We start from the raw sequence: 26,868 nt of genomic DNA, 5'->3' as shown, positions 1-26,868 counted from the left end.
CTCCCCTCCAATAACCCCTCAGTTTGTGTTCTCTTCACTTTAGATCAAAATACAGAGGTCTTCATGAAACAAACAGTAGGTGTTTAATAAATTGAATTGTTGAGTAAGTAGTGAGCCAATATTAATTTGCCATTAGAACTAATCTGTTTCTTAAAATAAGATTTTTTAAACCCATATCACTTGGGCTTAGTTCATATATGTTATAAAAGTATCACTTACTGTTACATATCTTTTCAAGAGTATGTTTCCCTCCCTCCCTCCATCTCCCTCCTCCCCGCATCCTCCCAGGGAAGTCTGAAGAACCAAACTGTGCTTGTGATCAGTTCCGTTGTGGCAACGGGAAGTGCATACCGGCGGCCTGGAAGTGTAATAACATGGACGAGTGTGGAGACAGTTCCGATGAGGAGATCTGTGCCAAAGAAGCTGACCCCCCCACGGCTGCTGCTTTTCAGCCCTGTGCCTACAACCAGTTCCAGTGTCTGTCTCGGTTTACCAAGGTTTATACTTGCCTCCCTGAATCTTTAAAATGTGATGGCAACATTGACTGTCTTGACCTGGGGGATGAGATAGACTGTGATGTGCCAACTTGTGGGCAGTGGCTAAAATATTTTTACGGGACTTTTAACTCTCCCAACTATCCAGACTTTTATCCTCCTGGAAGCAATTGTACCTGGTTAATAGACACTGGTGATCATCGTAAAGTCATCTTACGCTTCACTGACTTTAAACTTGATGGCACTGGTTATGGTGATTACGTCAAAATATACGATGGATTAGAGGAGAATCCGCACAAGCTTTTGCGTGTGTTAACTGCTTTTGACTCTCATGCACCTCTTACAGTTGTTTCTTCTTCTGGACAGATCCGGGTACATTTCTGTGCTGATAAAGTGAACGCCGCAAGGGGGTTTAACGCTACCTACCAAGTAGACGGCTTCTGTTTGCCATGGGAAATACCCTGTGGGGGGAACTGGGGGTGTTACACAGAACAGCAGCGTTGTGATGGGTACTGGCATTGCCCAAATGGAAGGGATGAAATAAATTGCACCATGTGCCAAAAGGAAGAATTCCCGTGTTCCCGAAATGGTGTCTGTTACCCTCGTTCTGATCGCTGCAACTACCAGAACCATTGCCCAAATGGCTCGGATGAAAAAAACTGCTTTTTCTGCCAGCCGGGAAATTTTCATTGTAAGAACAATCGTTGTGTGTTTGAAAGCTGGGTGTGTGATTCTCAGGATGACTGTGGTGACGGCAGCGATGAAGAGAATTGCCCGGTAATTGTGCCTACCAGAGTCATAACTGCAGCCGTCATAGGGAGTCTTATCTGCGGCTTGTTACTGGTCATCGCGTTGGGATGTACCTGTAAGCTCTATTCTCTGAGAATGTTTGAACGAAGGTCAGTATCAAGACAAAACTGGGGTGATTACGGCTTCTGCAGTAAACATGGCCTCAGTATATGCAACAGTACTTTAGTATGATCAGCAATATACTTTGGATTTATACTATTTTGGGAAACAGATTAATACCTTGTTTGATTTTTATAAAATCAGTGTGAAAACACCAAAGTTCAAGAAACTACACACATTTTTAAAACTAATAAATACTTAGAAGGGGCGCCTGGGTGGTTCATTTGGTTAAGTATCCGACTTCAGCTCAGGTCATGATCTCACGGTTTGTGAGTTCGAGCCTCATGTCAGGCTCTGTGCTGACAGTTCAGAACCTGGAGCCTGCTTTGGATTCGAGGTCTCCCTCTCTCTCTGCCCCTCCCCCGCTCATGCTCCATCTCTCTTTCTCAAAAATGAATAAACATTTAAAAAATATATTTTAAAAACTAATAGTTAAGAATTATGAGATGAGAAAAGCCAATCTGTATTTACCAGTTCTTGTTTTCAGATAAATCTATTTTATAGGAATTTTGCAAGCTGCAGTATTCAGTTGTAGTGTTTTAACCTGTGTTTTTATAAATAAGAATTCAACAATTCTAATATTTGAGAACCTGCTATGTTCAAAGCACAGTACAGATGAGTAATAATAATGAAAAATGAATAAGGCACACAGGCACTTTAAAGTTAGGAGGAAAGCATTGGGGGTGGAATAAGATGACAAAAATATAAATGGTTTAAGAGCTATAAAACAAAGTATAGAAAAGTCAGTAGGGAACCTAATCTGATGGGGGCAAATGGAAAGGCTTTTATTGAAGAATAAAATTTGAAGTCTACAAGTAGAATGAAGACAGGGGAAAGATACTGTAGTTGAAAAAAATAGCCTGGAAAAATGCATAGAAGTAGGAATTGCTTGGAGAAGTAGCACATAGTTCATTTCATCTGGAGCCTAAGGTATTTATCAAGGGCTAAACGGTAAAACTTGGAACATGGGGCTAGTGTCATGTTGTAGCGGTCCATGAGAGCTGTGTACCAGGCGTTCTCAGTTAAGTATTAAAAGGTGACCTTCGGGGAGGGCTTTCTTCCATGTGGGGCAGGACAGACTGGACTTGGGAGAAGCTAATGGCAGAGAGAGGTCCCTTAGGACGCTGTTGTAGAGATAGTGACCCTCAGTCCCAGGAGAATTACAAATAATAGACTCAACCAAAGGACTTCATGTACCCAACAGCTAAGCTGATACAGATGCACAGCCTACAGATGCACATTATCAAAGTAATCGTGCTGCCTCTTTGGCCAGAAAAACTCTTGACTACATTGCAGCACAAGAGCTCAGTGAAAAGTCAGGTCTTGTAAGAACAAGCTGTTCCAGAAAGTATACCGGTGACTCATTCACTCTTTTCCTCATCGAAAAACTTAATGTGTTGAACTTGATGATTACTTTCACCTCAAGTCTCAAACTCCTTATGTTCTTAGGACTTTTAAAATCTAGTATTACCTTTTATGGGGATTTCTAATTCATTCAAACTTCGAGCTCCAGGCTCCTAGGGAAAGCCCCTTGGCTTTGCCTTTGTATTCTCAGTGTTGGAATGCTGTAGATATTCAATAAATGTTGGTTGGCTAAGCTTTAAAAATGGTCAAATACATGAAGGTTCAGATTGTTTTCATTGTCTATTTAAAAAATTATTTTAGCTTGCCTTTTTAACCTTTTCTATCCCCCTGTTTTCTCTCAAAGGTCATTTGAAACACAGCTGTCAAGAGTCGAAGCGGAACTGCTAAGAAGAGAAGCCCCTCCCTCTTACGGGCAGTTGATCGCTCAGGGTTTGATTCCACCGGTTGAAGATTTTCCCGTGTGTTCACCTAATCAGGTGTGTTGCGGTTTATGATCTCTCTTTCATAAAATGAATTCTCTACTTGCATATATGATAAAGGACCTTAGTCATAATTTTTGCAGTCAAGGATTAAATATATGGAGGATTTGAAATTATGTTTCATTATATTTTAACAAATCCCACAAAGTATTGAATGTTTTCATTCTTCTGATTTGGTTATGTGATATTTAAGCATTTTACTATTTATGATAATTTGGTGCATTAAAATTCAGAAGTAAAGTTTGGTAAGTTATTTTTTATTTGAACTAAACATCTAGAAGATTTAAGAATGAATGTTAAAATTACTATGTTAGTAATATGTTAGTGGCATGATAGATTAATGAGTTAATAAGTAAATTGTACTAAAGTTCACATTTCCACCTGACTTGAGGGAAAACTTCTTCATAGCCAGATTTTACAGTGTTTAAGAATTCATACAGCTTCTTTAAATAGTAACTCATTATTTTATCAATGTTCCTGAATTCTTTAAAGTTCTCTTAGCACTATTTTGGGGCGCCTTGGTGGCTCAGTCAGTTAAGCATCCAGCTTCAGCTCAGGTCACAAGCTCATGGTTCATAGTTTGAGCCCCAGACCTGGTCAGCTTGAGCCCCTCTTCGGGCTCTGCAGTGACAGCACGGGGCCTGCATGGGATTCTTCCTCTCTCTTCCTCTCTTTTTGCCCCTCACTCATTCTCACTCTCTCTCTCAAAACTAAATAAATTTAAAAAAAATTTTTAATGAAAATTAAATAAAATTCTATTAGGCCTTCTTTAAAAATTTCTTTTTCGATGCCTAAATTATACCAGGGTTCATAAGGACATTAGGGTGTATACAATTAAAATGTAAATTCACTCAGAAATATGTACAAGAATTGATAAACATTATTTTCCCAGGGATTTAATTCTGTGCAAAATGGGAGACCACTTCCTTTCTGGTAAATAAGATTTCTGATTACAGTCTGTCACCTTTATTTGAGTCTTTTAGGAAATATTGGTGAGAATTTATAGTTTTAAGGACATTTCTCTGGATGTAACTTGCTAAGTAAATAATTCAAAAGTTGAATTTTGTGTGCAAAATAGAAGAGAGCTATATTTTCTCAGCCCTGCCATGTGGAAGGTGTCTCTTTAGGTAGGAGCTCAAACAGTGGTAATCCCTCCCACCTGCTCTGCCGTCTGCCACCTGCCACCCCTGAACCCCAAGGCTGCCTTGAAGAGTTCCGCTAACTGGAGTTCAAGAAAGCACAGTCCATACAACACAGGTCTCATCTGCACAGAAATCACATGTCCAGAGGTTCCCAAAATGATTTTCAGTTCTGACTGTTCACTAGATAGACTCAGAACCCACTGAAAGCTCTTCTACTCACAGTTATGGTTATTAGAGGGAAAGGACCTGGATTAATTCAGCCAAAGGAAAAGTCACATAGAGCAGGGTTCAGGAGGGTTCCAATCCCACATCTTCCAGGTGTCCTCTCCTCGTGAAGTCAAGGCGGTGTCACGCTCTCAACAGGTGTGTGACAGTGTGCACAGAATGCTGCCGGCGAGGGGAGCTCACCCGAGGCACAGCTCCCCGGGTTTTTACCGGGGCTCCATCATGGAGGTCTGGTGAACCGCGTGTGTGGCTGGTCTCAGCCTCTTCGGCTGCAGAGATGGACCGACACCACTGAGGCCAAGTGCCCCTCCGGCCTCACACTGCAGGTGCGGCTTCGAGCCCCGCCTGAGCCCTGAGGCTCCCCTGAATCCTTACCGGAGTCGGGCTGGCCCGACGCCCCATGCAAGAACTCTCCCGTCAGGGATGGTGTTGTGAGGGCTTAGTGAGCACATCCAAGCAGCGGGTGGCCAAGGTCAGACCTCACTTGGGTGAGGCCTAATTCTCACTACAGACTACACCATGCTCTAGGTGTATAATTAGCCTTATGAGGGAATTGCACTTACCAAAGTTTTAAAATAAAATATGTTTATGAATAGTAAGCTAGATTTTATTCCATTTATGAGATTAAATTTTCATACCTAAAACTTTTGGTAACAAATGATCAAATTTCCGTAATAGTTTTTAGAAAGAAAAATAATATTCTAAATTACCATCCCATTCAAAAATAGAAATGCTTTCTGAAGTATGCTTTCTTCTTCATAAGCTGACGAAGTATGTAAGATTATTCCTAAAACATTAGGAATCTAATGTTAAATTAATTTTAATTATTAAACAGACTTTTAACTCTAAGTAGAGAACTTCACTATGATGGACTTGAATGGGAAAGGGAGCACGTGATGGCTGATAGCTGGATAAAGGGGAAGCTTCTCCGAAGAGCCCTGTTCCCTGCTGGTGTGACGCGGTGCCCGGTGTTCGTATAAAAGCCTGAGGACTCAGACGCCAAGTGGCCAGGACCACATCTGTGGAGAAGCGCCTTAGGGATGTGGGCCATTCTTCCTTAGTATACAGTTAGATACTTAGTTGATGAAAAATCTGACTCTCTAGTAGAGCAGGTCTCTGTATGCTGATCTTCACATTTCTTACTGACAGTCTGTGCCAGATTATTAAATATTCCTATGATAGTAGTTCCTGAGATTTATATTCCTGAGATTATGTTCAAAAGGCCTATGTGGAAATTACAGGTAAATCTAACACCCGTCTTGAAGAGAGATGGAGGACACCTGTCTTCTGTCCTTTTCTGTGCGTCCTCTGTCCATTCGCTTTGGCAGAGTGCAGTTATATCCTCAGTGGAAAGGGAATATATCAACTCCCCACACTTTCCTGGAAATACTGTATTTTAAATACCAAATGCCACAGATGAAAGCTGCGTTTGTTTCCAAGTTTGAATACTCCTTTTTATGACCACTAGATGGAGCTTAAAGACTGTTTTATAGAAATGTTGTCTGTTTTAAAAATAATCCATTAATGTATTTATCGAGGAAAATGAGTAAATTTTCAGAGAATAAGGACATGGTAATTTATGCTTAATGCTAAGCTGTAGAAAATAAAACTTAATCTTTAAAGATTGAGAAGAATCCAAATGTCTCAAATACCATTGTGTTGTAGTGCTATAAACAAATTAATTTTTTAAGCTTTCGTGTTTCCTGTGCTGTATTATAAATTAATTTTCTTATTTATGACAGTATAAATCAGTCTTCACTATCCATTCATTCAACAAATCCTTGAGAACCAACTGTGAAATCTAAATAACTTTACCATGTTTGGGAAACTCTCAGCCTTGTAAATCAAGTCTGACTTGTTCTGTTTTTAAAAACAAAAAAGGCATAAACCAGATAAAGGGCCTAGTTTACATTCCTAGGTAAAGAAGTGTCAATTTTGCCAGCTTTGGTACAGTTTTAGAATTGGATTACAGTGTACAGTTTTGAAATAAAATAGTTGTAATTGATATGGAACGTCACTCTGAAGTTGTACGTAGAAAATTGGATGTTAGGAAAATCTTCAGTGAGTCGTGGTGTGAGGTGTGGATCAGATTGTGTAGTAGGCGAACCTGTACCGATGAGAGAACTGAATTCATCCTTCATAAACCCCAACAATGAGTGATAGTGTCTTAACCACAGCACCTTCCTGCTAGAAGCATGCTTTCTGTTAGTGCTTCATTGCTAGCGATGTTAAGATCTCTTATTTCCCGTAGGCTTCTGTTCTGGAAAACCTGAGGCTGGCGGTACGATCTCAGCTTGGATTCACCTCCGTCAGGCTTCCAATGGGAGGCAGATCCAGCAACATTTGGAATCGTATTTTTAATTTTGCAAGATCACGTCATTCAGGGTCATTGGCTTTGGTGTCAGCAGATGGCGATGAGGTTGTCCCTAGTCAGAGTGCCAGCAGAGAACCTGACAGAAGTCATACTCACAGAAGTTTGTTTTCTGTGGAGTCCGACGACACAGACACCGAAAATGAGAGAAGAGATGCAGCAGGAGCATCTGGTGGGGTTGCGGCTCCTTTGCCCCAAAAAGTCCCTCCCACGACAGCAGTAGAAGCAACAGTGGGAGCAAGCGGAAGTTCCTCAACTCCGAGCACCCGAGGTGGTCACACAGATAGTGGAAGGGAGGTGACGGGTGTAGAACCCCCAGGTGTGAGTCCCGCGCGTCACCAGCTCACAAGTGCACTCAGTCGGATGACTCAGGGGCTGCGTTGGGTACGCTTCACCTTAGGGCGATCAAGCTCCGTAAATCAGAACCAGAGTCCTTTGAGACAGCTTGATAATGGGGCAAACGGAAGAGAAGAAGATGATGATGTTGAAATGCTAATTCCAGTTTCTGATGGAGCTTCAGACTTTGATGTGAATGACTGCTCCAGACCTCTTCTCGATCTTGCCTCAGATCAGGGACAAGGGTTTAGACAACCATACAGCGCGGCAAACCCTGGAGCGAGGCCAGCTCATCGAGACGGCCCCTGCGCACGCTGTGGCGTCGTCCATACCGCCCAGATCCCAGACACTTGCTTGGAAGCAACACTGAAAAATGAAACAAGTGACGACGAGGCTTTGTTACTTTGTTAGGTACGGATCACGGCGAGCGAGGCCGAGCAAGGCCGTGTGCAAGTTGGAGCAGTATCCCTTCATTGTTTTGTCACTTCACAATTAAACTAGTTTTAATTTAAAAGCAAAAAAGATGCAGGGTGATTTCTTATTCTTCTATGTTAGCCTGCATGGTTAAATTAAACAACTCGTGACTCTATGAACTTTAGAGTTTACTATTTTAGCAGCTAAAATTGCATTATGTATCCATATTGTTCAATAATGTTCTTCCTTTTGTTTTAATTGTTCTTACCCTGGTACTGTAGTTCACTGAGGTTTGGCTGCTGACTCACTCATTTGACTGTCAGTTTATCTATTCTGTTAAAACATTTGTTTGTACAAAATAATACTTTCTTCTCATTGAACCGTTTATGCGTTTTGCCATTACATCTTGTAACTTAATATACCAGATGTCAAGGTGGTTATATATAAAAAGCCCCTTATATGCACCTAAGTTTTTACTTAGGTGACATCTGTCTAAATAATACTGGATTCCATCATAATACGAGCTTTCTCAAAGGGAAAAACCTTTGTCTACAAATTTTTCTCTTACATCTAACATTCTGTGATGTGAAATTTAGATGGAGTTAGGTAAATTAATGGCAAAAACGAAACTCTTTTATAGGTTTTCTAATGTTGACTTTAATACTCTAATATGGTACAGACCAAATGGTAAAATCCCAAGTCATTTCTTTTCTCATCTCTATTTAGGGACAGAATTAAGCAGATGAAGATACTCTACTATGCATTAAATCTTGAACTTTATAAAAAATGTACAAAAATTGTACAAGATAAGTTCCAACTGGTAATGTCCTTCCCTGGTACAGGGTGATGCTTGTATTGGAGCCTAGGGATTTGCACTAAAGTCATATCAAGGTCACGGATGAGTTCAGTGCACACGCACTATCACTTTCAATACTGTCATTTGCTACCACAATGAGTATATATTTCCATAGCTTTGGGGGGGGAAGTTTTTATTACAACTTGAAATTGCTTTGCTGGTTTCATATTTATTTGTTGTATTTAAAGACTGCATTATTCTAAGAGTGATTTTCAATATATTTTATTCACTGTGGGGGTGGATCGTGCTACACATCAGAAAGCAAATTAAGAAATCATTCAGATCCACCTCCCCTTGTTAAGTAGAATGAATTGCAAACCCCGCATATTTTTTTATTGTCTATCCTTGTTTATTTATTCTTTAGCTGTCTGTTTTAATAGCTTAATGATTGAGTATGAAATATGTATTTGTGTGTGATTATTGCTATTTATTAAATTTTCAATATTTTGCTGAATGTCATTTTAAAGCATGTTTGAGGTCTTGTGTATTTGTCGTGTTATGCTGTCAGGAAGAACTGGCTGAAATGTTTTAATATGTATCAAAAATTAAAAACCAATTTTTTTGTATTACCTTGAGGTACTTTTTAAATCAGACTTGCTCTTTATTTTCCTTGCATTCCAGTGCACGTGCAGAATGAGGCCATAAAAGACTGCACTGTGTCCAGAAGAACATTGGAGGGCAGAGTCTCCGTTAAAGTGGCAGCTCATGCCCGCGCGCGCGGGGGAGGCTTCTAAGGAGCGGGATCTATTTGCCTGTGAGAAAACTGCTTCCTAGTTGATGTAGTTAATGTTTCTTATAAGATGCAATAACTCAAATAGTTCTCTTTTCATGATTTTCCAATGCATTTCAGACCCATATAGAATATTTTCCTGGCAGAATTTGCATCACCAAATTAATCTTATTTGGGTCCTATGAATAATATACTACATTGTATAGGTTTCTTGGTTTTGTTTCCTGGTATTTGTTTTAATTTCTTTCTATAATTAACTAATACATTTTCCTGGTTCAAAGTAAAAAATAAGTCTCTCTCCTATCCAGACACCCATCTTGTAATTCCCTTCCAAAGAGACAAGTACCGATACGAAACTCTGTATACCCTTCCAAAGGTACCAGGCAAATCCATAACTGTATCCATATATATATAAATGCCATAAATAGTAATACAAATTATAACATACTACGCATACTTTCTCTGCACCTTTTTAAAAAAAATTTTTTTTTACATTTACTTATTTTTTGAGAGAGAGAGTGAGACAGAACATGAGTGGGGAGGGTCAGAGAGAGAGGGAGACACAGAATATGAAGCAGGCTCCAGGCTCTGAGCTGTTAGCACAGAGCCTGACATGGGTCTCAAACCCACCAACCGTGAGATCATGACCTGAGCTGAAGTTGGATGCTTGACTGACTAAGCCATTCAGGCCCCCTTCTCTGCACCTTTTTTTAAGGGAAAATGTATCTATTCGAGTTTGAATATTAAAACTAAAGTTGGGTATTTCTTTTTTTTTTTTTTAACATTTATTTTTGAGAAACAGGGCATGAGCAGAGGAGGGGCAGAGAGAGAGGGAAGCACAGAATCCGAAGCAGGCTCCAGGCTGTTTGTCAGCACAGAGCCTGACATGGGCTCAAACCCACAAACCATGAGATTATGACCTGAGCTGAAGTCAGATGCTCATCCAACTGAGCCACCCAGGCACCCTGGGTATATCTTTTATTTAATTTTTCCCATATAAATCATGACCTATCCCAAAAGTCTCCATTTTTTCCCCAGCTCCATTTTATCCTACAGCTTTTTATTAAATAATGCATTCTTTCCTATTTGAAATGACACTTTTATCATATAATAATTTACATACTACTTGGATATGTTTCTAGACTCCCAATTCTATTCTCTTCACTTGATCTACACTTTTTTTATACTAGCCCTACACTGTTTTAATAACTAAAATGTTTAAATGTTTCAAATATTCCTGCTTATTTTTCCATTTGAACTTGACCAACTGAGTCTCACAAGTCCATTAGTACCTGGGGTTTCTTTAGACCATTTTTTAAAAATGTTTATTTATATTAGAGAGAGACAAAACATTAGTGGGAGAGGGGCAGAGAGAAGGAGACACAGAACCTGAAGCAGGCTCCTGGCTCCAAACTGTCAGCACAGAGCCCAATGCAGGACTCGAACTCAAGAACCGTGAGGTTATGACCTGAGTTGAAGTCAGACATTCAACCAACTGAGCCACCCAGGCGCCCCTAGACAATTTTAATTTTTATAGATTAACCTAGAGAATTTACCATCATCATCATGTAAATGCTTCTGTCTAAATCACGGTACCTGTGTAAAAATGGCGCCCATTCGTTCAAGTCTTCTTGTGGCTGTTTCCTTCAGACATGTTTCACGTTTTACTTCACAGAGATCTTTGTTCTTGAGAGTTTATTCTTAGTACTTTCATTGTTTTTGTCACCAATATTAAGGAAGTCCTTTCTTTTTATAATTTAATCTGAATTTAGTCTGTGAAGCCTAATGATTTCTTTACATTAATTTTCTCCGCAGATACCAGATTACCATTTTCTTATAGTTAGTAATATTATTTCTTTTGTGTTTTCTAGTTACACAATAATATCTTCCAGTTTGCATACCTCTTTACATTTTAATTGCATTGTCTAGAATTTCTAGAGTAATGTTAAATATGTAGTCAATCATGTTAAGGAGTATTCATTGATCCATTGATCTCTATATTTAAAAAAAAAAAACTTAACCAAAAATGCATGTTGAATTTTATAACATGCCTTTTCACTATGGAGATGATCATATGATTCTTCTTTGATCATTTAATAGGTTGAATTTTCTTAATATATTTTGTAGTTTTGAACCATTCTTGCATTCCTGAAATGAACTACTTGGCCATGTGTATATTTTTAATATAATTGCTAGATTATATTTTATTTAGCATATTTCCAACTGTATTCATCAGTGAGATTAGTCTATCGTTTTTATGTGTGTGTGCTGTCTTTAAGAAGTTTAGTTATTAATTTTATGCTGGTCAATTTGGAAACTTTCCTTCTTTTCCTTTGCTATGGAACAGTTTAAAAATTTTTTTTAATGTTTATTTATTATTGAGACAGAAACAGAGCATGAGTAGGGGAGGGGCAGAGAGAGAGACACACAGAATCCTGAGCAGGCTCAGGCTCTGAGCTGTCAGCACAGAGCCCGACGGGGGGCTCGAACCCACAAACTGTGAGATCATGACCTGAGCCGAAGCCGGACGCTTAACGGGCGCCCCTGCTATGGAACAGTTTAAATTGCCTTGGAATATTCTGTTCCTTAAAATTTCAGTGCAATTATCTGGGTCTGATGGATGCTTGGCTAGTAGCTCTTTGACAACTTTGTTGCTATCTTCTGTAGTAATTGGTCTGTGTAGTTTTTGTATCTTGGTTGACATCGTAAGTCCTCCATTTCATCCAAGTTTACACATTTAGTTGCTTGGGGTTGAGCCAAGCTATCTCTTTCTCTTTTGTGCGTATGGCTCTCCCCAGTGTATTATGTGTGCTCTGTTATCTTCTTAAATAAGATAGCTAACAATTGACCTTTTAAACTTTTTGTTTGTTTCTTCCAGAGTGGTATGTTTTGAATATCTCTGTTCTATAATTTTTCTGTTTTCCAATTAACTGACTTCCACTTTAATAAATTTCCTACTTTTTGCTTTCCTTAGTTCATTTGTTGTTTTTTCCCTGACTCCTTGAGTTAGCACTTCATTCATTTGTTTTTATTTTCTAATTATTAATGTGAGATTTAAGGCATAGGCAATTCTGGGCACTCCTTAAGCTGAATTACTTGGGTGTATTGGTGTTGCCATTACTCTTATACTCTAAGTGTTGTGATATTTCGGTATTTATTTCCACCTTAATCCAAAAGTTGTTTTATAGAAGAAAGTTTTTTCCTTTTTTCTTTTCTTTGTTCCTTTTTTTCCCCAGATAATGGGATTTTGGTGTGAATAGTAATTTTGTTTTCTTAATTCTTACATTGATTTTCATTTTTATGGCATTGAAATCTGAAGATGTTATGTATATTATTTGGGGAGATTTGAGCGTATTGTCCTTTCTCTCTTTTTTGAGTGTTCCGGGAACACTGTCAAGCAGGATTTTCTCGGTTTATGGGATACAGATTTTAGTAGCTATTACTCCGATTCTCATAGTACTTTGTCTTGTCTCATCAGTCCATCAGTCAGAGCTCCAGGATTAGTTTGGAAGAGGCTAGAAACCAAAGAGGCTGTGTTAGGACTCTTTGGCCAACAGCCCTGCCTTAGCTCATGTCATCAGCGGGGACTGAGAACATAAGCACAGGGCAAAGCGAAGTCTTTGCCCAAGCTGCTGGGGCTTCAGTTTCTCCCACTGCCCCCACCGTCATCCACTGCTCAGCTGGGAATAAATGGGTGAGACAGGTTACAAGGACAAAGAAAAAGAGTACTGTACATCCAGTTAGCTGGGTGTTTGTTGAGTACCTACCACAAACCCAGTGAGGATGGCAAGAGCTCCCTTCTAGCTGCTTGCTCGTTCCTTCATGCCTTTGCCCCTGAACTTCAAGGGAGACGATGACAGCAACTTCATAGGACCTGTATAGAAACAGGCAGTAGAGAGAAAGGTTGGTTCTTGGAGTAACTACACCCTTATTCAGAAATAGCACACAGATTATAAGTTGCATGTGGATACTACCAGAGGCTAAAGTTGGCTGATTACATTTTTTCTAAGGTCCTCAACATTCAACGTAGAATGAAGCAAAGTAAAATTCACAGACTTTTAGAGCTGGAAGGAATCTTTCAAAAGGAAGTAGCAGACATAGCTGATTAATCAGGAATGTTTTCAAATTCAATGAAATCTGTATATTTTATGCCTTGTAACATAAGCCATATGTGCATACATGGTTTTAGTTATAATGTGATGTTATGGATTTTTTAAGGTTATTCTTTTGACATACTTGGCACATACCTGACCTAAATGGATGTATCCCCATGTTCACACTATCAAAGACCATTTCTAAGAGTCGTTTGCCACCAGCTGCTTTTTCGTCCTAGGAAAGGATTCTCAAAGCCCGTATTTACCCCTTGTTGAGTGCCTACCATCTGCCAAGCCCATTATATGGATCTTTGGCTCCTCACCGTGCTATACCAATAGGACAAAAGTCCTAGAAGGACTTAAACTAAGACAATAAGACAAAATTAAGAGTTGACCTTAGCCTTGTCTGCCTCAACAGTCGTGAATAAGATGAATCATAAAATGAAGTAATATCAGTAAAAAAAAAAAAAAAAAAAAACCCATCTTCAAAAAGGAGCTAACGAAGCTGGATTATTAAGCAAACTCGCTGAGCCTCAGCTTCCTCACGTTAAAATACGGATAATAGCAGGTACGCCGTAAGATTGCTGTGAGGAATAAAGGAAGATGGCATTTGTAAAGGCCTTAGCACAAGTTCTGGTCATCTATGCTGTATAACAAACGTCTCCCAAACTTTATGCATAAAGCAACCACAAGACATTCAGTTTGCTCACAAATCAATAACTTGGGCAGAGCTCAGGAGAATTGTTTCATCCTGCTCTTGGCATCCACGGGGCTGCGGGACATACAAACAAAGCTCACCTATATGACCGACATGGCTGTGCTGGCTGTTGGCATGGCCTCTCTCCATGGGGCTGCTCGGGTTTCCTTCAATATGGAAACTGGGATCCAAGAATGAGTGTCCCAAAGCACCTGCAGAAGCTGCGAGGCTTCTTATGACCTAGTCTCAGAGGCCCAGGATGTCACTTCGGCCATTTCCTACTGGCCAAACAAATCACTAAGGCCAAACCTGACCCAACAGAAAGAGTGCTGGACCCCACTCTCAGGGGCGGACATAGCAAAGAATTTGTGGCATTTGTACTCTACCATGGGGCCTGACACATAAACACTAACTTGCCAGTGACTATTTTAAGAAAAACTGTTAAGAGTCTCAGTAAGAAGCTCATTTGCCAAAAGGATCAAATCAACTCAGCTCTTCTGTCATATGTCAAGTTCATCAATTATGCATATATTGATTACAACTACAAAGGTAAGGGGTGCCTGGGTGGCTCAGTCAATTAAGCAACTGTCTCTTGATTTTGGCTCAGGTCACAATTTCACATTTCGTGAGATCAAGCCCCACTTCGGGCTCTGTGCTGACAGCATGGAGCCTGCTTGAGATTCTCTCTCTCTCTCTCTCTCTCTCTCTCTCTCTCTCTCTCTCTCTCTCTCCCCTCTCCTCTCCTCTCCCCTCCCCTCCCCTCCTCTCCTCTCCCCTCCCCTCCTCTCCTCTCCTCTCCCTCTCTCTGAAATCTGTATTTTTAAATTTATTAGAGGTGATATTGTGGGAAAGCCATAAAGCATGTGTAATCCGACCCTGTTAATTCTAATATGTGGTCTCCAGCAAGCCCCTTATTCATTCTGTACTTCAGTTCTTCATCTGTAAATGGAGAAAATAGGGCTGTTGGTGAATTAATTAATTTAATATTCGTAAATATCTTGGAGCATTTCTTGGCTCATGATAAGTACTATGTGTTTGCTATTATTGCCTGAATGTTCAAGAGAGAACATCTCTTAAGTTTGAATTACTGTTGTTTTTTTAAATTTTTACATTTTTTAATATATTTTTGAGAGACAAACAGAGTGTGGGGAGGGAGGGGCAGAGAGAGACACACACAGCATCTGAAGCAGGCTCCAGGCTCTGAGCTGTCAGCACAGAGCCCGATGTGGCACTCAAACCCACGATCCATGAGATGATAACCTGAGCTGAAGTCGGACACTTAATTGTCTGAGCCTCCCAGGCGCTCCTGAAGTTTGAATCCAACGAGCTACTCTCTGTGTGAAACGTCCTGAAAGAGCCGTGGTTTCTGAAGACCATGAAGGTGTCCTTGCCCTGAGTGGTTCTGAGTACAGCCACCTCCCCTGGAATCACGGAAGCGAATTGCAACCCAGAATAAAAGTCAAAATGAGAGCAAGAAAAGGGAGAAGAAACTGCAGCACGTCTCTTGGGATGAGCAGGAGGGAATCCCAGCTCAGGAGGCAGAGGATCCTGCCGAGGCCATAACCTTAGTGACTGAATCTGGGGTTACAGCTTTTGCGACCCCTAGAACCCAGTGATTTTCAGAACGTTTGGTTCCCTCATTGTGTCAAACGTTAACAGCCAAGGGGCTTGGTTTCATTTGTTAATCTTTTTAGATGTTGTTTATTTTTTATTAAAAAAATTTTTAATGTTTATTTATTTTTGAGAGAGAGAGAGAAAAAGAACTTGAACAGGAGAGGGGCAGAAGAGAAGGAGACAGAATCCGAACCAGGCTCCAGGCTCTGGGCTGTCAGCACAGAGTCTTATGCAAGGCTTGAACTCACGAACCATGAGATCATGACCTGAGCTGAAGTCGGATGCTCAACTGACTGAGCCACCCAGGTGCCCCTATTTATTTTTAAATTTAAATCCAAGTTAGTTAACATATAGTGTAATAATAATTTCAGGACTAGAATTTAGTGATTCACCACTTACATGAAACACCGAGTGCTCATCCCAACAAGTGTCCTTAATACCCCCACCCAACACCCCTCTAGCAACCCTCAGTGTGTTCTCTGTATTGAAACATCTATTACGGTTTGTCTCCCTCTCTGTTTTTGTTTTATTTTTGCTTCCCTTCCCTTAGGATCATCAGTTTTATATCTTAAGTTCCACATATGAGTGAAATCATATGAAGTTATCTTTCTGACTTATTTCACTTAGCATAATACACTCTAGTTCCATTCACGTTGTTTAATATAGCAATATTTTATTCTTTTTGATTGCCGAGTAATATTCCACTATGTATATGTGTGTGTGTGTGTGTGTGTGTGTGTGTACCATATATATATATGCCAAATCTTCTTTATCCATTCATCTGTTGAGGGACATTTAGACTCTATCCATACTTTGGCTACTGTCAATAGTGCCAGCATATGGGGCACCTGGGTGGCTCAGTCCGTTAAACGTCCGGCTTCGGCTCAGGTCATGATCTCACAGTTCATGGGTTCGAGTTCCGCATCGGGCTCTGGGCTGACAGCTAGCTCAGAGCCTGGAGCCTGCTTTGGATTCTGTGTCTCCCTCTTTCTCTGACCCTCCCCTGCTCACACTGTCTTTCTCTGCCTCTCAAAAATAAATAAATGTTTAAAAACAATTTAAAAAAATAGTGCCAGCATAAACATTGGGGTACATGTGCCCATTTGAATCACGACTCTTATATCCTTTGATTAAATACCTAGTAGTGCAATTGCTGGGTCATACGGTATTTCTATTTTTAATTTTTTGAAGAACATCCACACTGTTTTCCAGAGTGGCTGCACCAGTTTGCATTTCCACCAGCAGTGCAAAAGGAGGAGCCTCATTCTAAAGGTTTGGGGAAAGCAAGAGAAAAAGTCTCATATCTCTGAGCAACTGCACAAGCCTTGGCTTGGCCACCCTGACTTCCGGTTACACGATGCATTGGTTGTAAGCTTCTCCATTACCCACAGAGTAATACCTTCCTAACTTGTCGAATGGCCCCTAAATTGAGAATAACAACAGTGGGTTAGGAGATTAAATGAAATAATGTATATGAACAAGTTAAAGCAGGGAAGGTTCAATGCCATGTAGTGCTCTCTGAGCACAGTAATGGTTGATGGTTGGGTTATGGATAAGCTGCTGGCCCTGTTCTCTGCCAAAAGTAACTGTTGTATCTAAGACTTCATTGGCACAAAAGGGTTTTGGGATTAACAAATTTGGAAACTAGTGCTAGAACATTGTAGAACCAAGTCATCCTATGCCAACCTAGGGCACAAATGGTTTTTTAAGATACTGAAATAAATATATTTGCATAGAATTTACTAAGAGTGATTTCAAGTGAAGATACTGAGACGTCAACTAGGGTGGACCTTCCCATGTGCTGGAAGGAGGCTCAGGCCCAAAGTGACATAAAAGCTTTACTAAGGACAAACACAGTGAGCTGGAAATGCATGGGCTTCAGAGTCCAACGCATCAGTTTGAATCCTGACTCTGCTTCTAAAGAGTTTTAGAACTTGACCTCAGCAAGCCTCGTGGTCTCATCTGGAACACGGGATTGATAACCCGCCCTTAAGGGTTATATCATAAGGATTAACAAAAGGGAAAAAAATACTATGCAGAAGACTTTCCCAGAGCATAAGGGATTGAAGATAAATTTTAGTTTTCAATATTACAGATGCATCTTCCAAAATAATACCCTTATTTTGTTCTCCCCTCCACCATGTGTTACGTGTTTGTATATTAGTAGAGCTTCCCGAAAGTGCAGATTTCTTACAACAGCCATTGTCCTGTTTTCTTAATTCCAGGGCAACTTATGTCTGTGTCTCAATGAAAACTGGTATCTTGGCACAGACATCTATTTTATTTTACAAAGGCCAAAATGAAGAATTTCCACAGAGCCCTGAATGGGAAAGACGTGGCTACATGCTACAGATTTAGTAACGTGCATTGAGCTAGTATAAACAGTATAAATAGCAGGCTTTCAGGGAAATTATTTCTATCCAGAAACTATGGTAATAGGTAACATATAAACAATATTCTAAAACTTTTTTCATGGTCACTACAATAGGTCATGTGTATTTCTATCTTATCTGTTGAGCCCTGATTTTAAATAACAGAAATTTCTGGGGTGCCTGGGTGGCTCAGTCAGTGAAGTGTCCAACTCTTGGTTTCAACTCAGGTCATGATCTCATGGTTTGTGAGTTTGAGCTCTGCATCAGGCTCTACGCTGACAGTGCAGAGCCTGCTTAGGATTCTCTCTCCCTCTCTCTCTCTCTCTCCCTCTCTCTGCAGCCCCCTTCTCAAAATAAATAAATAAACTTTAAAAAAAATAACAAAAAAGATTTAAAAACAACCACTTCAAAATTTAGGATAGCTATTGTCAAACAGGAAGGGAATCACAAACATTGGCAAGGATATAGAAAAACTGGAAATTTAATACATCACCAACGGTTATGTAAAATGGTAAAATATAAAACTTTGGAAAGCAGTTTCACGTACTTCAAAAGTTAACTGTAAAAAAAAAAGTTAACTGTAAATTTGCCATATGACCCTGAAATCTCATTCCTACGTACATACCCAAAGAAATGAAAACATATGTCCACATAAAAACTTGTATGTGAATGATTATAGTAACATTATTCATTATAACCAAAAAAAAAAAAAAAAAACCCAAATGTTCATCATTTGATATGTGGATGGAAGCATGATACATCCAAAAAATGAAATACTACTTGGCGATAAAAAGGTATGAAGTGGAAAACATACTACAGCATGAATGAACTTGAACATGCCAGGTGAAAGAAGTCCGTAACAAACGACCACAAATTAATTGTATGATCCTATTTATATGGAACGTTCTGAGATCTGTAGAGACAAAAAGTAGATTATGGTTGCATAGGGCTAGGGAACGGGGAAATGGGACAGTCAGGATTGGTGACTTCTAATGGGTACAAGTTTCTTTTGCAGTTGATAAAAACATTCTGAGGTTAGATTAGGTGAATGTTTTCAAACATTGTTAATATATTAAAAACCATCTAGTTGAACACTTCAATGTGGTGAACTTTGGGATGTATAATTTATCTCCATAAAGCTGTTAACAATTAGAGAACAAAAATACAAACAGTATTCCCTTTCTCCTGTTTGCTTTTAGAATTAGGTCTAAGCCATCCCTGTACAAATAATCTTGCTTATTATTCTGCAGTAATTGTTTCATCAAATTAAAGACAGAAAATACTGTCTTCATCCATTTAGCAGTATAATATAGTGGTTGTCGGTTCCATTGGCCTCGAAATCGACTGTGTTACTCTGGCAATTAACCTCTCTGAACCATAGTATTTACATCTGTAAAATGGAAGTAAGTCTTTCTACCTCAAGGAGTCCCTGGGAGTCTCAGCACCGTGCCTGGTGGATTCAAACTCAACAATTAATATTCCATAAATATCTATGGAGAGACTATATTTGCTCACTCTATATGCTCTTTAAGTCATAATGTGAAAACCTTAATTTCAATATATTTTGTAAATCTAGAAAGTCATAATTTTATAATATGAAATTATATGTGTACATTAACATGTCGACAAAAAGATTTGTTTGTCCTACTCAAGAGAACAAAGAAATTATTTATTTTCTTTTCCAACTTCAAAGAAAGGATAATAACTATATATAAATACAGATATAAGGTTACCAGGAGTGGCTTAACTCTTATTCACACAAGTTGCTGAACCAAAGGAACAGTTGGTCTTTTCAAGATGCCATCTAGTGGTTTATTTTAGCATTACAGTCATTTATTTTGGAATGCAATTAGTTGAATACTATTTTCAGTAGCACTCCAATGAACTTCTTTGAAGGCAGATGTGTGAATGGAAAGCAAATAAGGCTGAAGCCCAGTTTGGAGCTCCAAAGTCGTCTAAAAGAAACTTTTAGTTGTGATCTAATTAATGTGGACCAAACGCTGAACATTTCCTCCATAGAGTCCTGTACCGTGATATTGAAAAAGTGAACATGAAGTTAGCTTTTTTCATGTGCCATTGATAGGTGTTTGATTACATAGATAAATATGGTGCAGTTTTCTTCTTCCAGAAGATCACAGATTAGTGCCCTTAAATACACAGTTACATAATAGATGGGTAGTTAGGTATTATCCTTGACCTACAACATTTTCACTGTTTGTCATGTCTAGTACTAAGTACCTCTTAACAGAAAAAGAGTAATTTTTCCCCATGAAGAATTTAAGATGAACAATGTTTTTAATGAAGTAGGAAGAGATACAACTCCATTACCTTATATGAGAGAAATTAGAGTGTAAAATGAAATGGCATGGCCAGTGCAGAGGTCAAAATTCTCTGCCTCAGAGGGCGTGGGCTTCGATGGGACCAGCGCACGTGAGAAGGAGCCCACCATGACTGTTGTGTCTGCATTTCATGCTCTTGCCTGTACCTGACTCCTCCCACATCCGGGACATCAGAATCTCCACACGGTCATGTCTGCATAACCTCATACAGAGTTGGGAGGGCTCCAGCATAGCGCCGGCTAGCCCTGCCTCAGCCCCAGCTGTGGTCCGGAGTAAATCCCAGTAAGGTCTGCCTGGAATCCCTTTTGCTTTATATCTTGACAGCATCAGAGGGGAAGGGGATGGAGCTGCTTTACATGTAGGGCACAGCAAGAGCACCACTAAGTCGAAGATGACTTTGAGAACCAAAGTAGGTAAACTCTTCTGCAGACGCTCTAGATCTCACTTTGTACCCAAGTCAAAAGTCAACGGAATTCAAAGGACAGAAAGGAGATAGTCGTGGCCAAGGGCCAGAGCGGGGACAGAGAAGATTGGCTGAAAAGCGGCACAAGGAAACTTTTGGGGCTGATGGAAATACTCTCTATTTTGATTGCATTGGTAGTTGCATGAAAAACACTGCATATCTTTGTCAAAATTCATAGTACTATATACCTAAACAAGATGAGTTTACTCTATGTATTTTACTCTGTTTTTATTTTTTAAACTTTTAAATATAAAGTACACTATTCAAACCCTATTTTGGTCTATGCAACAAAAATCCAAGAAGTATTTTTTTTTCTTAGTGATTTTCTCTTGCTTAGAAAGGCTAAGAAATTTAGCCAAAAATCCATAGGTGATAGGTGAGAAGCCAGAACCCAAGCCCCGGTCAGCTCATTTATTTACCCATTTATTTATTTTTCATACTCTGTAACCCAGGGTACACTATGACTATTTCCTTACATATTATTACATCGCTGCAATACGTTTTGCTAAGAACGATGAAAATAACTCAGAAACTGTGGCACATTCTGAGCGAGTTAAAGGAGCCGGAGGGTTTCTGGAAGCACAAGCTAGTGAAGCTGGCAGATGGGCAGAAGAAACCTGTGAGGCGAGCCTGGAGTCCCCAGCCCAGTTCTTCGGAAGGCAGTGTCTCTTTGTTCAAGGAGAACCGTGATGGGCACACTCATAGGCTGAATTAGGGGCCCAAAGAAATCCAGATATCTTTCTAGCCCTGGAACTTACGGATGTTGCCTTATAGGGTAAGAGGGGCTTTGTAGATATGAAATCGGGGGTTTTGAAATGGGGGAAATTATCCTGGGTTACCTAGCTGGGCCCTGACTGTAATCACAGCGTCCTGATAGGAGGGTCTGTGGAAGATCTGACACAGAAGCGAAGGCAATTGCAATCATGGAGACCAAGATTGGAGTGGCGAGGCCGCAGCCAACGACTGCTGGCACCCCCCAAAAGCTGGACGAGGCCAGGAAGCGAATTCTCCCTCGGAGGCCCCAGAAGGAAACAGCACTGCCAAGAGCTAGACTATGGTCCAGGGAAACGGATTTTGGAGATCTGGCTCCATGACCAAGAGAGAACAAAGCTGTGTTCTTTCACACTCTCAACTTTGTGGTGTTTTGTTAGAGCAACTGCAGAAAATGCAGAAGTACTACTGTCCCACGTCCCCAGGACATGCCTGAAACTGCCACCTCAACATCAGAATAGTTTCACGAGCAAAACATAAGCCGAACAAACAAAAATTATGTAATAACAGACTGTGTAGGAGACAAGAACGTTTGCAAAGTATTTTCCTTGAGTTTCTTGGAATCACACTAGAATGCGTCTAAAAGTTTTCCCCCAAGACAGGTCGGTGTTGCCTGCTTTATCACTTGTTTTAATGACTCATGACCTTGGTTACCTGAGCAAGAACACAGGATGGCTCCACAATCCAGTCATCACGGTCCAGGTGACTCTGTGCAGCAGCTTTGAAACAGCTCATCACGGGCGCTGCAGGTCGGAAGTCACCATCAGGGATGCATTCCTGGATCATCATTGTTCCATTTCACGTTGCCTGAGGCCCCAGTGCAGCCAGGATCCGAACGTGGCTTTGGAATCTGGAGTCACATAATGGGTAAATCACAGGTTCCAGAATGACTTACTGCCAGCATTTACTGCTGTGTGACCTCAGGCAAATCATTTGACCTCAAAGGGCTCCTCTATTAAAGGGAAAAACAGTACTCAATTCAAAGAGTTGTAAGAATAAAGTAAAATAAGGCCTGTCAAGTATTTGGCCACGTCCTGACTTGACATGAGTGCTAGATAAATCTTCGCTACCGGCGCTGGTATTGCTATTCACGGCAACCATCCTCTCCTTCTGCCCAGGACTGGTGCTTCAGGGAAGGGTACGCTCCAAAGTTGTCCAGTGGCCAGCTCTCGCTCTCTCTCTCTCTCTCTCTCTCTCTCTCTCTCTCTCTCTCTCTGGCCTCCACCATCAGGGGACCATTCCCGCCTGTCATGCATGTCATTGCTGAGCAGTGACAAGCATGTTGCCCCCTGGGAATCGGCACACGGATTTCAGGATCAGTTCCATCCAGCATCATTCCCTGACTGCGGGTTTTACACTCTGTATGTGGCCCCCTTTCCAGGCAGGGCCCCTCTGCTTCACTGGAGGGACCAGAAATAAAACAGTCCTGAATCTCAAAGGCAAGTCTTACTTGGTCTCCAATTCACTCACCTTGATCTGAGAAGAGTTTAAGATTGTGCAAGGCACTCTCTGGGTGAGCTTCTGTCCCTGTTTCCAGAATCACAAAACTCTAAAAGCCCAGAGGGTGAGTTTTTCAAGCTCCCATCAACCTCACTCCTTGTTTTCCAGTTGAGAAGACAGAGCCCCTGAGAGGGACTTGCCCAAACACACACCAAAAGCTGACATCAGGGCTAGGATTTGACTCCTAATTCCAACCCCTCGGTCTATTTTCTTCTATTTTGACCTATCCACGCTGCCTCCTCACCTCTGCAATCTCTGATTTGGGCGTAAATTCATTACCCTGCCAGGGACTTGGGGCCCAGGCTGGGACAGGGAGCTGGGGCTCCCTGCAGACCCCAGCTGGGGCACACTTTCCAGAGATACCCAGTGGTGTCTTGTACTCTGGGTCCTCAGTATGCCTGCACACCTCATCATCCCTTCCCTCAGCCCATAAATGGCGGCTTGGAAGCCTCTCAGGGTCACAGGGTCCTGGAGGAGGAGCGGGCCAGATTAGGAGGATGGAGAGAGCAAACTCCTGGACCCCGGGCTTTCTGAGGACTTAAATGCCATCAGACTGGGTCTGACGGACTTGGTCTCCCCAAAACTCAAACCACTCAGTGAAGGAAGTCATCATTGTCTCCTCTACCTTGCTGCCCCCTTGAAGCCATCAGTCAGGGCTGATTTCTGTGGTTAAGCATCAATCTTTGTAATCTTCTGTCAGTCTTCCACGCTTTGTTCTGTGAGTCAACCAACCTGACTCTTCCCCAGCAAGAAAAATGCAAAAGAGCAGTGTGGCTTCCTGCCCATGTTGCGTCTCTCTCTCTCTCCCAAATCCTTTTTCACGGCCCAGGGTGGCCCCACATAGACCTCTGGGTAAGGAGGTGGCTGAGCAGGACAAAGCCAAGAGAAGAGAGGCTGTTCCGAGGACAAGCTCCCTCCAAGGAGCACATTTGCCCAGGCTCATCCTGCCCAGCGAATCGGAAGGGGAGGACTCTTTCTGTGAGCTAACACTTGACCTTAAACTTCCCCACTCTCTCTTGTGTTGCTGCCAGTGAATTTCAATGAGATACTTCCTCCTGCTTCAGCGACAGTCTATAAACCCCTTTTCTGATAGAAGTTTGAGTTAATTAAACATGGGAAGTTGGTTTGATACAAAGTATCTAAAATAGGTGCACCTGGGTGGCTCAGTGGTTTAAGCATCCGACTCTTGTTGTTGACTAAGGTCATGATCTCACCGTCTGTGAGCTCAAGCCCTGCATCCCACTCAGATCTTCTTTCTCTCTCTCTCTCTCAAAAATTAATGAACATGAAAAAAAAAAAAAAAAAGACTCCACAGGGCGCCTGGGTGGCTCAGTCAGTTGAGCTTCGGACTCCTGATTTCAGATCAGGTCTCGATCCCAGGGTTGTGGGATTGACCCCAAGTTGGGCTCTGTGCTGAGCATGGAGGCTGCTTAAGTTTCTCCCGCCCCCTTCTCTTTCTTTCCCTCTGCCCCTCTCCCCTACTCGTGCTCAAGCTCTCTCTCTCTAAAATAAAATTGAAAAAACAAAAAGAAAAAAAGACTCTACTAAAAAAATAATAAAATAAAGTATCTAAAATAAGGAAACCTCTGAAATCATTCACCTGGACAGTGATGTTGCAACCACCCTGGCATGTCGTCTTGTTTTCCTAGGGCGGTGTGTTATTTGAATAGCTTGCAGGAGTTTCATTACGTTTGTAATTAATCCTTTTACCTTTACACAAGCAGCCTTTTGGCAATAATTGCATAACCTTCTTCGATTTCTTATTTCTGGCCTGATGGCCAAATCTGGAACTTGAAATTACTGAAGCTTTCTAATTTTTAATCATTTTGATGAGTGTATAATCTGAGAGCTGAGGAAATTTGCAATATCTTCCATTCCACTATTTAAAATGCCATTCCTGAGGTCACATGTGACCACCTCATCTTCAAACTCAGAACATATCTTGCCAGCCTCTGTCACTTGACTGTTGAAAGTGACAGAAGACCTGAAGCCAACTAGCTTCCGCAAAGAATGGAAAGTCTAGAGGAGGGACTCGAGGCATGGGCAGTTTCAGAAGCCCCAACCATGTCGAGAGAAACCAGCCATCTCTCCGTCCTTCATGTCCTCTGTGTTGGCTCTGCTCACAGAAAGACTGTTTCCCTGCATTGTCTACACAGCTCCCAGAAGCATCTTGTTTATACCCTTCCATGTTCAAGTCCAGCAGGAAGGAAAGAGGTCCCCGTCTGCTCCACCTAACAGAAGTCTTAGAGTCTGCTCTTGCTGGGCGCAGTCAGTTGGCTTGGGACACATGCCCATCCCATTGCTGTGAGGACTCCTTCTGGGTGAAGGATCCCCCACAAAGAAACTTCCGACCTGTTAGCAGAATGCGGACAGGAACAGATGCTGGCACAGCAGATGTCTACCACGCTCTCCAGTCCTTCCACAGCATTCCATCCTGCCGTCCTTCTTGAAATTCTGTACTGCTCTCTTCCCTCACATGAGCTTTCCCAACCCCCTTCCGACTGCCCCTCTTCGGCTTTCTCTTCCTCCTCCTCCCCCGGAGGGTGCAGGGTGGTCCAAGATTGTCTAGCTCTATCAGACTCACCTTGCCCTCCCTCCTCTGTGCCTTTACATATTCTGTTCCCACCGGCTAGAATGCCATTCCTTTTCCCACCTATCATCTCTTTATTTCCGTGTCCTCTATATCCTGTTCAAATATCTCTTTGTGAACCTTCTAGATCTAATTGTCTTCAATACAGAAGTCCATTCTCCCTTTCCTCCAAACTCTTCATCCTCTCTCAAAGGTAGCATTTGAAACATCTATCTGTGTCACCATTGACTCTTGGCTTCTTGAGGACTAGAATGCTATTTATCTCTATCCCTTACCCCCATCTAATCCCCTCCATGGTCAATCCTGACAAAGCCAGAACCTGTTAAATAAGTTTCTGTGGTATTTCCCATTTTATGAAGGTGCATTCCCATCCATCACCGTATCCACTTCTCAAAGCAAGTCTTGGGGGGGGGGGTGGAGGGACAAATATCTCCATTTTATATGTGAGAAAACTGAGAACCCAAGACGGTGAAAGCCTTAACGGAGACCTCTAAACCAGTTTTGTGAGAAATCGGAATAAAAACCCGGATCTTTAGAGTTACATTACCTGCTATTTTCCAAGAAAAACTTGCTGGTATGTATTACATCCTTAACATCTGTTGAATCCTTGATACTAAGCCCCTTTAGTTTCAAATAGATTAAATATCCCACTCCGAACTTTCACTCCGTGTCTGCCATTTATTGCTCCTCATAAGAAATATTTTTAAAAGGAAAAACAGATCGAGTAGTTCTTGCTGGCGTGGGTATTTTCACTGTTGTTGCTGCAGATGATGTGTGTGTGTGCGTGTGCGTGTGTGTGTGTGTGTGTGTGTGTGTGTGTGTGAGACAAGCATGTTCGTCTTAAGGGACAGGATAATGTGTATTTCTTTCCCCGAAGTACCTTTTCTTATACAAGAAAACAGACGCTTAAAACCCCAACACTCGCGCTCCGGGTGACCGGGACCCCTAGGGACGACGGAAGAGCCGGGGCGGTGACCGAGCGCAGCCGGCCCCGCCCTCCCGGGGTGGAGCCCGCCCCCGCGGCCCGCGGATAAACCGGCCCCGGGGCCGTCGACCGTCGTCGGGGACCGCGAAGGAGGCGCCCGCAGCCCTTGCGCCCCCGCCATG

The 26,868-nt window shown here is 41.4% G+C and overlaps 1 protein-coding gene across 3 annotated transcripts in view; it reads left to right on the top strand.

The window, feature by feature from the left end:
- Positions 1-9,719, top strand: part of LRP12 (LDL receptor related protein 12) — a 73,383-nt gene extending 63,664 nt beyond the window's left edge. For 2 of the 3 annotated variants that reach the window (XM_029923793.1, XM_029923791.1), the window contains 3 exons: positions 289-1,393; positions 3,112-3,244; positions 6,866-9,179. In XM_029923793.1, the coding sequence (XP_029779653.1) occupies positions 289-1,393; positions 3,112-3,244; positions 6,866-7,732 (2,105 nt within the window). In that variant the 3' untranslated portion in view covers positions 7,733-9,179. Of the gene's footprint in view, positions 1-288; positions 1,394-3,111; positions 3,245-6,865; positions 9,180-9,212 lie in introns of those variants that run through there. The other variant, XM_029923792.1, reaches the window with a different exon arrangement.
- Positions 9,720-26,868: the final 17,149 nt, after the last annotated feature.

Source organism: Suricata suricatta, chromosome 15 (assembly GCF_006229205.1).
Source record: "Suricata suricatta isolate VVHF042 chromosome 15, meerkat_22Aug2017_6uvM2_HiC, whole genome shotgun sequence".
In the NCBI taxonomy this organism is placed as follows: domain Eukaryota; kingdom Metazoa; phylum Chordata; class Mammalia; order Carnivora; family Herpestidae; genus Suricata; species Suricata suricatta.
The sequence above is the reverse complement of the archived record's forward strand: the minus strand, read 5'-3'. Positions and strand labels throughout refer to the sequence as shown.